This window comes from Orcinus orca, chromosome 12 (genome assembly GCF_937001465.1).
Source record: "Orcinus orca chromosome 12, mOrcOrc1.1, whole genome shotgun sequence".
Classification (NCBI taxonomy): domain Eukaryota; kingdom Metazoa; phylum Chordata; class Mammalia; order Artiodactyla; family Delphinidae; genus Orcinus; species Orcinus orca.
In genome coordinates, this window is record NC_064570.1 from 67177199 (window position 1) to 67191112 (window position 13914).

At 38.6% G+C, this 13914-nt stretch overlaps 1 protein-coding gene across 7 annotated transcripts in view; it reads left to right on the plus strand.

The window, feature by feature from the left end:
* The window catches only part of RNGTT (RNA guanylyltransferase and 5'-phosphatase), a 246728-nt gene that overhangs the window by 182597 nt on the left and 50217 nt on the right, over positions 1 to 13914 (plus strand). For 2 of the 7 annotated variants that reach the window (XM_033418830.2, XM_033418829.2), the window contains exon 15: positions 4984 to 5104. The exons of the other annotated variants lie outside the window; for them this stretch is intronic. In XM_033418830.2, the coding sequence (XP_033274721.1) occupies positions 4984 to 5094 (111 nt within the window). In that variant the 3' untranslated portion in view covers positions 5095 to 5104. The remainder of the gene's footprint in view (positions 1 to 4983; positions 5105 to 13914) is intronic. 7 annotated transcript variants of the gene reach the window in all.

A 13914-nucleotide genomic window follows, 5' to 3' on the forward strand; every position in this document is an offset into this window, starting at 1 on the left:
GAATTAAATGCTTTTTACTTTGCCTTTATTACTTTTTAATATCCAAGAGATTTGGGTGAAAGTATTATATGGTTATTAATTTGAAATAGTCTCTAGAAATCTATTTCTTCAAGAACCAGCTGGGAAGAAATCAGGTATATAAATTTTTTTTTTTTTTTTTTTTTTTTTTGCGTTACGCGGGCCTCTCACTGTTGTGGCGTCTCCCGTTGCAGAGCCCAGGCTCCGGATGTGCAGGCTCAGTGGCCACGGCTCACGGGCCCAGCCGCTCTGGGGCATGCGAGATCTTCCTGGACCGGGACACGAACCCGTGTCCCCTGCATTGGCAGGCGGACTCTCAACCACTGCGCCACCAGGGAAGCCCACAATAGTTTTTTTTTTTTTTTTTCAACCAGGTGTGGCAGTTTTGCTAGATACAGTGAAAAACAGTCTCTCATTTTTTGACTCAAAGTTGTGTATGCTTTGTGAGCATAGATGGAATTAAAGCATTTTAATGTTTTTCAAGATCAGTGTATCTTGGACACATTTTGATGACTCAGGGCTGATTTTAGCTGCAGAAGGAACTAGAGCAGAGTTGCACTGAGAAGGAACAGATGTTTTCTAAGTTTCAGGATGAGTAGGTTGGTTGCATAGCACAAGAGTAATTGGACGATGTAAAAGGCAGTGACAATGAAAATAAGCAAGGAGACGTTCTCAGGGTGGTGATGGTTTAGCAAAAGGATGAATGAAATAAGGCCACATGCATATGATGAAGGTCATTAGATGTCACAAAGTGGAGATTTCTGGAGTGAAATGGAGCCACACAAGGCAAAGGTAGAAATTGTACTGGTGCGGGTAAGTTACTACCAGTGATGAACTATTCCGTTCTGTTGTATCCTATTAAAAGATACAGACTTCCATGCTCTATAGGGCTCAGTCTTATCCATAATAAGTAAAATCTTAAGCCTGTTGAGGATTTTCAAATGCCTTTACTGGCCTGAATGATTTATTAAATCAATTCAATTATGAAAAATTATAGTTTGGGAGAGAAAAGTGAAGACAAGTCCGTTCTTTTGAATTCTTCTTATTCTTGGTGGAGTGCCAAATGTCCTTAATAAATTGACTTCCCTTGAGCCCAGGCCTCTTCTTCACTCAGTCCTGTTGGCTGTTAACAGGCTGTTAATGGCCACCTCTTCTGAGGGACTTGAGGTAGAGCCACATCGCTTTCTTCCTTCAAACCTTCTACTCCTTGATAGTTTCTATTTTAGGCATCTTGACACTCTCTAGCATAAATTCAGTCTCTGTTTCTGGCCTTCAGAACCTTTCTTAAGTTTATTCCACACTAGTTTGTTTTTTTTTTTCTTTTTTTGCGGTACGCGGGCCTCTCACTGTTGTGGCCTCTCCCGTTGCGGAGCACAGGCTCCGGACGCGCAGGCTCAGCAGCCATGGCTCACGGGCCCAGCCGCTCCGCGGCATGTGGGATCTTCCCGGACCAGGGCATGAACCCGTGTCCCCTGCATTGGCAGGCGGACTCTCAACCACTGCGCCACCAGGGAAGCCCTTTTTTTCATTTTTAAATCATCACCAAGAGTGGCTTCCTGTTGCCCACTGTAGCAAATATAAATTCTTTCCATCGGGCTTTCCTGTGCTCTTGTCCCCTCATTTTCCCTAACTCCCACTCCCCTCTAATGGTGACAATTCCCTATTCCTTTGACTATATGTACTAGTCTCTTGGCAATTTTTTATCTCAAAACTTACCTGCTAGTCAAAAAGAAACATTGATTAGGTATATATGTACAAAGTATTTTGGTGAAGACAGGGATATAAAGATTAATAAGCTATTTTCTCAATGTTTTGTAATAGCCTGTATGGGAAAAGAGTCTGAAAAATATATATATACATATGACTGAATCACACTGCTGTACACCTGAAACTACCCCAACATTGTAAATCAACTATATTTCAATAAAAAATACCGTAAAATAAAAAAAATATTTTATATGCCCCTAACTTATTTATAGTCTGACTGGTGAGATGCAAAGAATCTCTTTGTAAAAAGATAATTAACAACAGAAGGTAGGATGTGATGTGTCGGATGCTTGGAATTAGCTATAGATGTCCAAAGCTGAGGAAAAACTCTGGGCTGGGGTAGTTGAAGTGGGATTCACAAAGGAAATAAGAACTGTGTTTTCCTACCAATTAGGTGAATAGTAGGGTGAGTGTGTGTGTGTGTGTGTGTGTGAGAACTGTGTTGTCCTACCAATTAGGTGAATAGTAGGGTGTGTGTGTGTGTGTGTGTGTGTGTGTGTGTGTGTGTGTGTAAGAAAGACTTTATCTTTCTCTGTTTACTCCTTGGAGGAATAGGAGAATGACAGGTGTTTTAGGGAAGTAGAAAATGCAAAGTGTGGAGTGGAACTATAAAGTCTTGCCTTGAGTATAAAAGAAAAAGTTTATGTAAGGAAGTAATACGAGATATGGTTGAAGAGGTAAATTGGTGTTAGAGAGTTAAAAAGAAAAAAAACACACTAACAGCAAAACTATACAGACCGCTTTAAGAATTTGTAATTTGGAACTGGGCAGGGACTAATACCTTTTTAGAGAAACACCAGAATTTTAGCTGAGAACCAAACTCACCATCAAAAACTGACATTTTCTTGCTGATTTGTATCAGTATTTCAGATGGCTTCTTTAGACCCAGCTAAAGTAACTAATAATAATGCTCACTGCCATGGACAATGACAAAAGGGTCCTGGATTCCTAAAGTCATAACTGTCAGGTAGTAAAATATTTTTATATCTTCTTCATATTGTTTGAAGTAGAGCTAATATAAAAATAGTTCAAATTAATGTTTCTATTCGTTTTTTTCTGATATTCTCTTGCTGTTCAAGTGGAACTATTATTTGTGACAGGAAATGAATGCCCTAGAGAACCTTTCTTAATGTGACTAGTTATACTTTTGAATCTGACAGTTCAAGTCATGGAAGATCTTGCCTTTCCATAGTTGTTATTTCAGTTATTTTCATCTCTTTTTGTGTGTCTTGAGAAGTTAAGATTAAGCCCAAGTCTGTTAGACATAGTTTTCACAGGAGATTTGTATCCTGGAAAAAGACGGCAGATTGATTGGTTCAGGTTTGTTCAGTGCAGATTTTTATTGTGAGAAAGAAATCAGTTCATTATACCTTTCTTCCCATTGAAGGTGATATTTGACCCTTTATTGTTGCATTCACAGCTTCTTTAGAGAATTACCGTCAAAATTGTGACTTTAAAAACATAGCATCAAGACTATTATTGACTTAAAAATAAATAATAATTATTTATAAATAATACATAAATAGGTCTAAAAATCTAGCTCTTCTAGTGTACCATTTTCATTAAACATTTCCTTCAGTGTTTCTGCGTGGTAATCTGGAAGCAGAAACCTGAACTCTAGTGATATACTACACAGTAATAGAATTTGCATATTTTTGGTTTGATATGTATTCTTTCTTTTGGAAATAACAACCTTTGACATTATTTTTAAAGTTAGATGTTTTTGTTAAGATCAATGATCATTTACAGAAACATCTATGGCATAAATGGAATGGTAACATATGACTTTAATTGTACTAGGAATAGAAAAAAATAAGGTATTTTTATAAAGAGCAAAGAAATCATTTTTATTGAGCACATATTATATGCCCAGGACATATTATACCTTCTAATATTTATAAAGTCTTATAAAGTAAATATTATTTCTACTTACAGATGAGAAAGTTGAGATACAGAGAGGTTAAAGAACTTGCCCGTGGTCATGCAAACCAGTAAATGATATAATTGAATCTGAACGCAGGTTTTCTTGACTCCCTAAGCCCATTCCCTTTGTTCTTTACAACACTGTTTTTGTGTAAATATTGCTGACTTAAATTTTCCATTGGAGACGTTGATCAAGTATTCCAAGGGGGCTTCCCTGGTGGCGCAGTGGGTGAGAGTCTGCCTGCCGAGGCAGGGGACACAGGTTCGTGCCCCGGTCCGGGAAGAGCCCACATGCCGTGGAGCGGCTGGGCCCGTGAGCCATGGCCGCTGAGCCTGCGCGTCCGGAGCCTGTGCTCCGCAACGGGAGAGGCCACAACAGTGAGAAGCCCGTGTACCACGAAAAAAAAAGAAAAAAGTATTCCAAGGGAGTCAGCCCATACAACAACAGTGCATTGAACAGAGCAAGCTCTATAGAAGCACAAGATGGTAGAGAGATCAGTGACCCAACAACATCATCATTTAATGAAAATTTTCCCATGTACCTTTTCTAAGCAAGCATTTATGTTAATTTTTTCATTTGATAAATTGGAAGTATCCCTACCTTCTTAAAGTGTCCTATAATTTATAGAACTTTTATTTTGAGTATTGTCTTGGACTATTTGCCTGTACTTTAATAAAGTGATGGCTTCAGGAATTGTTAATATCTCTTAAGCCAGTTACTGCCTCAGAAAGTGGCCCAAGATTACTGTGCTTCAGGGTTGGTGATTTGCTGTCAGCTATTATTTCTCAAAGTCACATTCTGGCAGTTCCTTTCTTGCTTCTTTTTTTTTTTTTTTTTCTTGTGAGTAACTTAAAAAGTGCCAAAATTTCTAGGGAAAATTAGGTGACTAAACTTGTTAAATCAATCACCTTAATTTGCACCTGATTATATGCATCCATAAGCTTTGACCAGTGGGCCTAAAGGTGTCTCCACATCCTCCTCGAAAAGTGTAGTACTTTCATTCACTGACATTGTGTTCCTATTTTTTCTTTTTTTAATAAGGAGGTGTTAATTCTGCCATATTTGCCTTAAGACAGTACTGCACTACTGGTACTGTTTCGTTTGCTGGAAGGGCCTACAGACTTACCCTTTATTTCTCTTAATTATGTACGCTGCTCTCGTGGTCCTAAATATTTGAATGTGGTTCTGCTTACTGGCTGTATAAGTGTAAATACGGCCAAGAAGGCAAAAAGCATTAGCAGCTCTGCTCAGAAATGATGTTCTTTCACTTGCAGTGGTTTCTTTTCTTCAGTGAGCCTGCTGCTGCCTTTCCTCACCATCTCCCTTTCTTCACGGTGGCAGTAGTTGATGTCTCTGTCACTGCTACTCACAGCTGCATCAAGTGACGTAAAACAGGTTTGAAACTTACAGTACTTTTCCCGTAACATAGGTGTATCTTCAAGTTTGTCAAGCAGAGTGACTGAACCAGTTCTGCTTTCTATTCTCTTGTCAGCCAGTGCCTTGCCGGAGTTTTCACATTTGTTGTCACAGTAGCGGTGTAGTGTGGTTTATAATCCATATGCCTCTTTTAGGTACATCTGCAGGTTTAAACGCTTTGCTTGTCCCTACAACACAGGACTCATCTCTACTGCTTGAGTGCTTCTGGTGTATAATCACGGTAGCAGTGTATTTCAGCTTCACCATGGTCATCTTAAAGAAAACACACAGGGGCTTCCCTGGTGGCGCAGTGGTTGAGAGTCCGCCTGCCAATGCAGGGGACACGGGTTCGTGCCCCGGTCCGGGAAGATCCCACATGCCGCAGAGCGGCTGGGCCCGTGAGCCATGGCCGCTGAGCCTGCGCGTCCAGAGCCTGTGCTCCGCAACGGAGAGGCCACAACAGTGAGAGGCCCGCGTACCGCAAAAAAAAAAAAAAAAAAAAAACACAAAAGAAAACACACAGGAGCTTTAATATAAGCTGGAAGCTTTTCTACCAAACTAGAAATATGCTAATGGCAGATTCCAGGCACTCTCATAAAGGCACTATACTGTTATTAAGAGGAACCTCTTTGGCTTCCCTGGTGGCGCAGTAGTTGAGAGTCCATCTGCCGATGTAGGGTACACAGGTTCGTGCCCTGGTCCGGGAAGATCCCACATGCCGCGGAGCAGCTGGGCCCCGTGAGCCATGGCCGCTGAGCCTGCGTGTCCGGAGCCTGTGCTCCACAACGGGAGAGGCCACAACAGTGAGAGGCCCGTGTACTGCAAAAAAAAAAAGAGGAACCTCTTAAAGAATAGTTTCATCTTAATTAATTTTACTATTTAATAAGGCCCCTTTTGGAATTTTTCTTTTGGGGGCTTACAACAGAAACATAAGATGTTGGGTTCTCCTTAATATACAAATAATATGTATTCAGAAATGGGTCAACCATAGTGTCACAGTTTTGTTGTGATCATTTATAGCCATGGAATAATAGCCTGAAGATGCCTCTCAAATCTTTACCTCATTCTTCTCTTAAACCACAGTTTTGAATCTTCAGATGCCTACTGGGCAGTTATATTGACTCTTTCAGATCACCTCAGATTTGCTCATGTTTGTTACTTATTCTTTAAATGAAAATGTAATGGCTACCTGCATCACTCAGTCATGAAGCTTAAATTTATTAGGTACCCATTATGTGCCAAGCACTTTGATAGGCACTGGAGTTAGAGCAGTGAATAAGACTGACATGGTCCCTGCCTTTATGGAGCTCACTGTGTAATGTACAAGACTGCTGATTAAATCAGTTCTTCAGGAGTGACGACTGTAATGATAGGAAAGATAAAGGGGTTGTTTGGATGGAGGGCAAGTGTCTGTAGCTTTGTCTCATGGGTTGGGAGGACCTCCCTAAAGAAGTCACCTTTTAAGCCCAGAATTGAAGGGCATGAAGGAGTTAGATGAGTCGGGGCAAGCTGGTCCCTCTGTGCCTCAGTGTCCTCATTTGTAAAGTACCAAGAGAAAACTAACAGTAAATTAGTTAATGCATGCGAAGCACCTAGGACATCACCTGACCCTGAGTGTGGCTGCTGTCTTCATCACCTTTATCATCGTCACCAGTCATTCATTTATTCAGGTATTCAAGTAAACATTGATTGAGCATGTACCAAGTGCTGGGTATTTTTCAGTACCGTGGTGGGATTCAGAAATGAAAAATTTTAAATCTGCCTATTCTAGGCTCTTAAGGTATGCGTACAAATAGCTTAATAGCAAAAAGAATAATACAATAAGAACTGTACGGGAGATATGAGCCAATATCTGGGAAGGAGCCATCCTTTCTTTCTGGGAGTGGTATATGATTTGTGTCACTTACTTGGCAAATAATATATACTGCCTATGAAATCTAATATTTTCCTGAATTCTGATTAACTTTTAAGATTTTACACGCGTAGGTCTTTACTTGCCACTGAAACTTTCCATGTTTGAATCGAGAAAGTATATATCACACAGACTGAAGTAGGTGAATAGTAGGCTCTCTGTATGTTGATGAGTGGTCTTGGAAACCCATTAAACTTTTTAGGGTCACTTATACAAAAGCCTCATAACTGCTGGAGACCTTTATTACGGTAGTAGCACATGCTTTACAGGGACTCAATATAGATTAGAAGTAGATGTCGCCTCCTCTAAAATAAAAAAAGTTCCCCATATTGTTCTTCAGGGGTGCAGCAAATGTTGATAACACCAAATGTCTGTTTTAATACTTTGCTATAGTAAAGTGGCATCCCTGACATCATTTTTTGAAATGTATTACCATATGCAGCTGAAAAAAATTAGAGCAAGAATCAAAATTGGTAATCATTTAAATGTTTTTTGTTTGACAGTAGCAAAAGTAGCATATTTCACTTTTGCTGGTACAAAATAAGAAGCTCAGCAGACGGGAATATATTTCAACAAAATGAAGTTTGCAAAATGTTAACTTACATCTCTCTCTTGAGAGAAAACAGTTAATTGTGTAGTAAATAGCATATTGTAGCTTTTGGTATATAAAATTAGTGAGCTTCTTATTTGCTGGAATCTTTTGTTTTTATGTCTTAATGCAGTACTTTATGATTAAGATGCAAGCTTTCTTTTTTTTTTTTTTTTTTTTGGTCTGAACTTTAAAGCAAAAAGCTGTTATTTCTAATAAACAGGTATTTCCCTCACAATTAGGTAGAACATTGAGCTGACCATAACAAACAGGCTCGTAGATTATATCATCCAAAAAGAAGTAGATTAATGTATTTTTAAATTAAGGGTAGTCTTCAGAAATTCCCTGGTAATCGGTCTTTGCAGTGGCTTTTAATCTCTTAAAACATAAGGCTTGCATGGGATGAGACATGAATTAATTTCCCAGCTTTTGACAAAATTGAATCCAAAACCATCCACATACATATGACAGTCACTTCTAGAGAGTAATTAGCTTGCTATAAATACAAGAGATTTCCTGTGAGAAAATTGCTCATGCTATGTAACCAATAGAGAAATCTGGCAGATTAAAGAAAAAGTATATCTTATCCAAAAAAATAGAACCCTTCAGTTTTTTAGTTTGTTTTGGCTCTTGTGCTTTTTTGCTGAAATTTGGTTGTGAGAAATGTGGCAGGCTGGTGTGTGAGACATGTTTATGCCCTTTATGGGGTGTGGGATTAACTTCATAATTAGCTTTTAGAGATCTTTATGGAAATTTTTTCATGAATCTATTAAATTGCACAAGGATGATTTGCCATTCAGTTGAAAAGCAAACCAATCCCTGAACCTTAGGATAGACTTTAGAACTAGACGAATCTGGTGGGATTCTCATCCAATGTATGTACCTTGGTTTTATATCTATAAAATGGAAATGACAGCATCTGCTTCTTAAAATCATGATGTGAATTCTATAGAATAGTGTGGATAAACCATCTAGCACAAATCTAGGCTTACAAAAGTCATTTTAAAAAATGGTGTTTCCTTCTACCCCCCCATCACTTCTTCTCTAAGGCATTTAATGAGCCATTACAAATAGGGACCTTGTTCTTTTATCACCTTGGGATCCAGAACATTAGGATCTTCTGATCTTTTTACATTTTTCTTTCATATGAGGAATTGTGACATGAGAAACTGAGTGCATAACTAACACCACAGGTATGCTTCTAGGGAACCTGGGCTGCCTAAAACTTGATACACCTCTTCTAAAAAAGTAGAGCATGCGGCTGTGCTTGAGAGTTTCTGTCTGTGCTGCAGGCTTCTAACTTAAGGAGGCATTTTGATTTTGAGTTCAAGGTATTGTTTCAAAGCCAGGTATCACTTTGGTTTTAATTTATAAATAACCTCGTGGAATAGCCACTTTTCCAATTCAGGTTAACAAAGAATAGAATGAAAATAAACCAGTCAGTTGTTTGCCTTCCTCTACTACCATTAATAGTTTTAGGCTATATAAAGGCATATAAATATGCTCTATAAAGCATATTCAGTAAAGCATATATTGAATAAGTCAAGGTGAACTGCATGGGCTTTAGTTTCTTCAGTTTATTTAGTTTTATTTTCTTGTCGTTTAAAATGGAAGTTAACAGAAATAGAATAAGAATTCTTCTGTTTGTAATACATGATCATATTTTCCTAACATAAATTGAGTGCAGAATAAACCCCAGGAAATAACAGGAAAGCAGGCTAACAGAATTGCAGCCCCCTATGTCTACCAAAAGGTTTACATAGGTTAACTCATGCAGACCCAATAGGAACCATCTGGCATTGTGCTCCAGGTTACATGGCTTAAAAATTGAACAGCATAGAGTGGCGTAGCATAGAGCCTAAGGCTTGTACAGCACGGAGCACACCACAAATGTGTCAAAAGCACTGGAATCAAGATTTTAATCTAGTTCTACCTACTCCACAGTTCCTTATATTCTTTTGTAGCACTCTCTTTCCTAAATTGTCTCAGTAATCTAGCAAGGTGAGGAAAATACTGAATTGTCCTTAAATTGCACTCTGTGTGGTTATTTGAAGAAGTTAAAAGGAAGCAGTCTGGTATGTTGGAAGGATCTCAGGACTGGGTATGAGATTTGGGGTTCTCGTCTTTGTCTTAAAAGAGTTTTTTTGTTTTTTTTTTAATTAAAAATACGGTTTTTCAGTAAATCATGTCTAGCATCCTTTTTAAACTAAAATACAGTCATTTATGATTATTTGACTTTAAGGATTTATAAAAGAAAGTGAAGACATTCAAAGTCAAATAAAATAAATGCCTTGAGAATTCTATTCAGATCACATGGTTAAGAGCTTTGGAGTCAGGGGAAAGTAAGCTTGAAACCTTCTGTCACTAGCTGTCTGAATTTTGTAAACACAGTCTGTGACCTCATGGTAACATATGTCTGCTCTTCCTTATAAATTTGGTCTGGTTTACCAAAGGGCGATATATTAATTAGTAATAATAAATTGGAATTACTCTAAAACAGTCTTCCTTATAGAGCAGAATTCAAAATAAGTTAGGTCTACAAGATGTCACAACCATGCTGGCTTTCCTAAAAGAACTGGATCTACTCCAAGGAGCTCAGCAGTACGCGTGCAGTACGCGTGTCAGAGATAGCAGTCGGAAGAGGCCTTCCTGCTCATTCTGCAGGGCGGGTGCTAGAAGATGGCCCCAGCCATAGAGGAATTGTGGTTGGTCTCTTTCTGATACAAATGTCCTCCCACCTCCCTCCCTCCCCTCAGGTGGTGGTAGGGGAAGCTCTTTGGACTCATCAGAATATGACTGTACAATAATACAAGCTGAAGAAGTATTTGTTGTGCAAATGACCTGTATCTCTTAAAAAGGAGAAAGTGCCCCTACTCCCATTCCAAAGAGCAGGAGAGTGTTGTACCTGTGATACACCTTCAGGTAGAGTAAATACTAGAAACCACAAGTTCTATATCTGCAGATCTGGAGGCTATAAATAAAAATAATCACACACATCCAAATGATGAAATTAAATTGTATGTTGGCCAGTGTGGTATAGGGAAGAGGAAAGATTACAGGGCTGATTATCAAGCATGTAGAATCTCCTCCTGAATCTGTCATTTTCTCATTGCACAGGCAGTTGTATATGTGTGTTTGAGGGCTGGGATTTGTTCGTCTTTAGGCCTTGGAAGGTTAAAAAATGACAGAGGTGCTTTCTGTTTCTATCTGAGCCTCAATTGCAGGGTTTGATTTATTACTCTGTCTCCATTTTAGAAATTTTTTTGTATCCAAATATCACCTACAGGCTTTCTAAAAGCTCTGCATTTGTTATTTAAAATTGAAAAAAATATGTATACATCATAAACATACATATCATACACACACCCACACGTGCGTGCGCGCGCACACACACACACACACACACACACACCCCCCAAACACAGAAAAAAAAATGCAAAGGAATGAATGCCTCTGTGTTTATTTCTTCCCTGTTACTTTATACAGGCATTTTGTAGTTTTCTGGGTGAATATAGAGAGAAGAATGGAAAAAAGAGCCTAGCAACCTACTCAAACTTAAGCCCAGTTCTTCATCCATCAGTGGGATATTTCTTCTTCCTTCAAGAAAGTCTTTCCTCCAAACTTCTGCCTCCTGCTACAGTAATATGACTCTTTCTGTCAAAGGGGGTGAGAACTGTTAATAATAACAATAGTATATAAAAATAGTGGAATGTCTTATTTTAAATCTTTTTCTGATAATCTGTCTACTATCATTTCTTTCTCCACAGTGATGACAGCCTTTCCATTTTCCCTTACATACTAAATATTTACCAGGACTTCATCTTTTGTATTTTTTCCGTTACATTTTATTTTCTGCAAAAATACCTTCTCTAAAATTTTCATTATATTACTTTTCCTAATGGATATTCAAAAGATGCTGCGAATTTGAATTTAGATCCTATTAGTAGGCTATTCATTAAGTCCTCTGTTGGATCATTAATAAAGTGATCAATTATTAGAGACTCGAAACCAACGTTTTATACCCTCAAGGCAGACTCTCAGTGTCTTGTCATATGTCTTTTCTTGGTCTATAGCCTTTCAGCTTGTGTCCTATTGAATATTTTTATTGAACTAACTTGGCAAATCATATTTCTTGAGACAGTTTGCTGACCCTACTATTTGCAGATTTTGTAGAAATTTTGATGGAGATCTTTCTTAAGATTTATTATGGAAAATTATTTTAAGAAGGAAATGTAGATTCATTTTAGAGTGGCAGACAGGAAGGCAGAAACTATTTTGAATTTATCCTTATTTACATGGGTCCTAAGTCACTGTTTAAAATAGGAATCTTGCAAAACTAGCTCACGAGAATGTGAAGGGTTAATGTTAACAAAGATGTTTGAGTTCCTGTGAGTGGGGCTATGTAAATGAATTACTTAGTTAAAATTTGCATATTTACACTGTGTATTTTTCTAGTGCTTCTCCTATTTGTATATTTGATACAAAAAGGAATGATACATTTATCTTTTTTCCTACTGTGAACAATATTGATAAATACTGGGTGGATGGATGCATCATTATCTTTAATATTTTAGGAAGCAGAAAATTCCTGGTTTATAATGAATATGATGCAATGGGATGCCTAAACTTTTGTGTGTTTGTTTTCCATCTGACATAGAAATGCGTGGTGGATGGTGTTTGCTTACTTTCTCCTCCCTGTTTCCCCCTTCAGTTCTCCCCAGTAGCTGACATCCTATTTCCTCTTTCACTAGAAGTCATACCCACATCCACAAAGGAAAAGCCTAATTTTATGTGGCAGCATAGTTTAAAAGGACTTCTACTCAGAAAGCTGTGACTGAGTCAACTACTAATTACCCATATAACCAGGTCATTAGGTTGGATTTATTCTATTTTGGTTTGGTTTGGTTTTTCAGGCCAGAAGTACATAACTTTTCATGCATGTTTGCATGTAAAATTTTTAATGGAGGATGTACTGTGTGCAAGGCACTGTATTAAAGCTCCATCCTGATGGAGCTTATTGTCAAGCCGAAGACGTAGAGAATTCACTAGGCCATTTTTCTAAGATAAGGGAAGAATAAGGTACTGTGAGAGCACATCAATGAAGCAGAGAGTCTGTGGAGTCAGAGCAGGTTTCCCAGAGAAGGTGATCCTGACAAAAGAGAGGTGGTTAGCCAGAGGGGAAGAGAGGATGATGTGAGAGCCTGACCAGTCCAGGGGGTGAAAATCATTTAATAGTGGCTGGAATGTTTCAAAATCTGATGTCACTTCTATAATTTCTTTGTATAATGCTCATCAAGGTTTTTTTTTTTTTTTTAAACATATATTTATTGAACACCTGTTTTGTGTTCAGTGGGATCTGGCAGTGAGCAAAACAAGGGTCCTTGTTTTGTTTGCTCAAGGAGCTTACCATCTAATGCGGGAGAGTGTAAACAGAAGGAAGAAATTATACTCTGAAATAATATATCACGTGGTATTTCAGGAGCTGACAAAACAGACCCAATTCTCTAGAGAAAAGTGTCATCTGAAATTATTAAAGTCAAGTATCAGCTCTTCTTGGCCAGCACGTTGTGCCAGAGAGGGACAACTGGAGAAACGGCTGAGCGTGTTTGCCTGGCCCAGGGAAGCCTCAGCACAGTGTATCATTCTGGGAAGGGCGAGGGCGTGGGGAAGGGTGGAGGAGCCAGCCGGTGGGGTCTGGCTTGCTGTCCTGAGGGTTGTCTGCCTCCATTTTTTATGCAGTTCCCGCTAGAAAAGGTAAAATGCCTCCCCTACTTCCTTGTTAGTTGTTTGAAATTATTATTATTAGAATCCTCTGTGAGGTTTTTTTTTTTCTAACTTTGGTGGTTGGTCTTGAAAGCAGTTTAGTGGATCTCAACCAGTTTTGTTTGTTTTTGTTTTCATGAAATGAAATAGAAGAAAAAAAATAGCAAAGTGCACCAAGTTGGAATATAAATTGTTTAGTGAAACGTGTGTGTGTGTGTGTCTATAGTAGGTTGGGATATAAACTATTTTTAATACATTAGATAAACTGGGTCAAACCTTTTTCTCCTCTTTGGTGAAACTTGCAAGACTGCAAGTAAGAATTTGGCCTGCAGAGTTACCCATTTTGCTGGTGAAAGATAGTCTTGTAGACCACAGGGTCAGTGTGCGGAACTGAAATGCCGGGTGTCTGGACCCTCATTCTGACTCTGCCCCTACAGAGCCATATGCTTTGGACAAATTGTAGGCTTTCTGTGAACCTGTGTTTTCAGTCTAAAAAGAGAGGTGGCCTAGGTGAGCTCCTGTGCT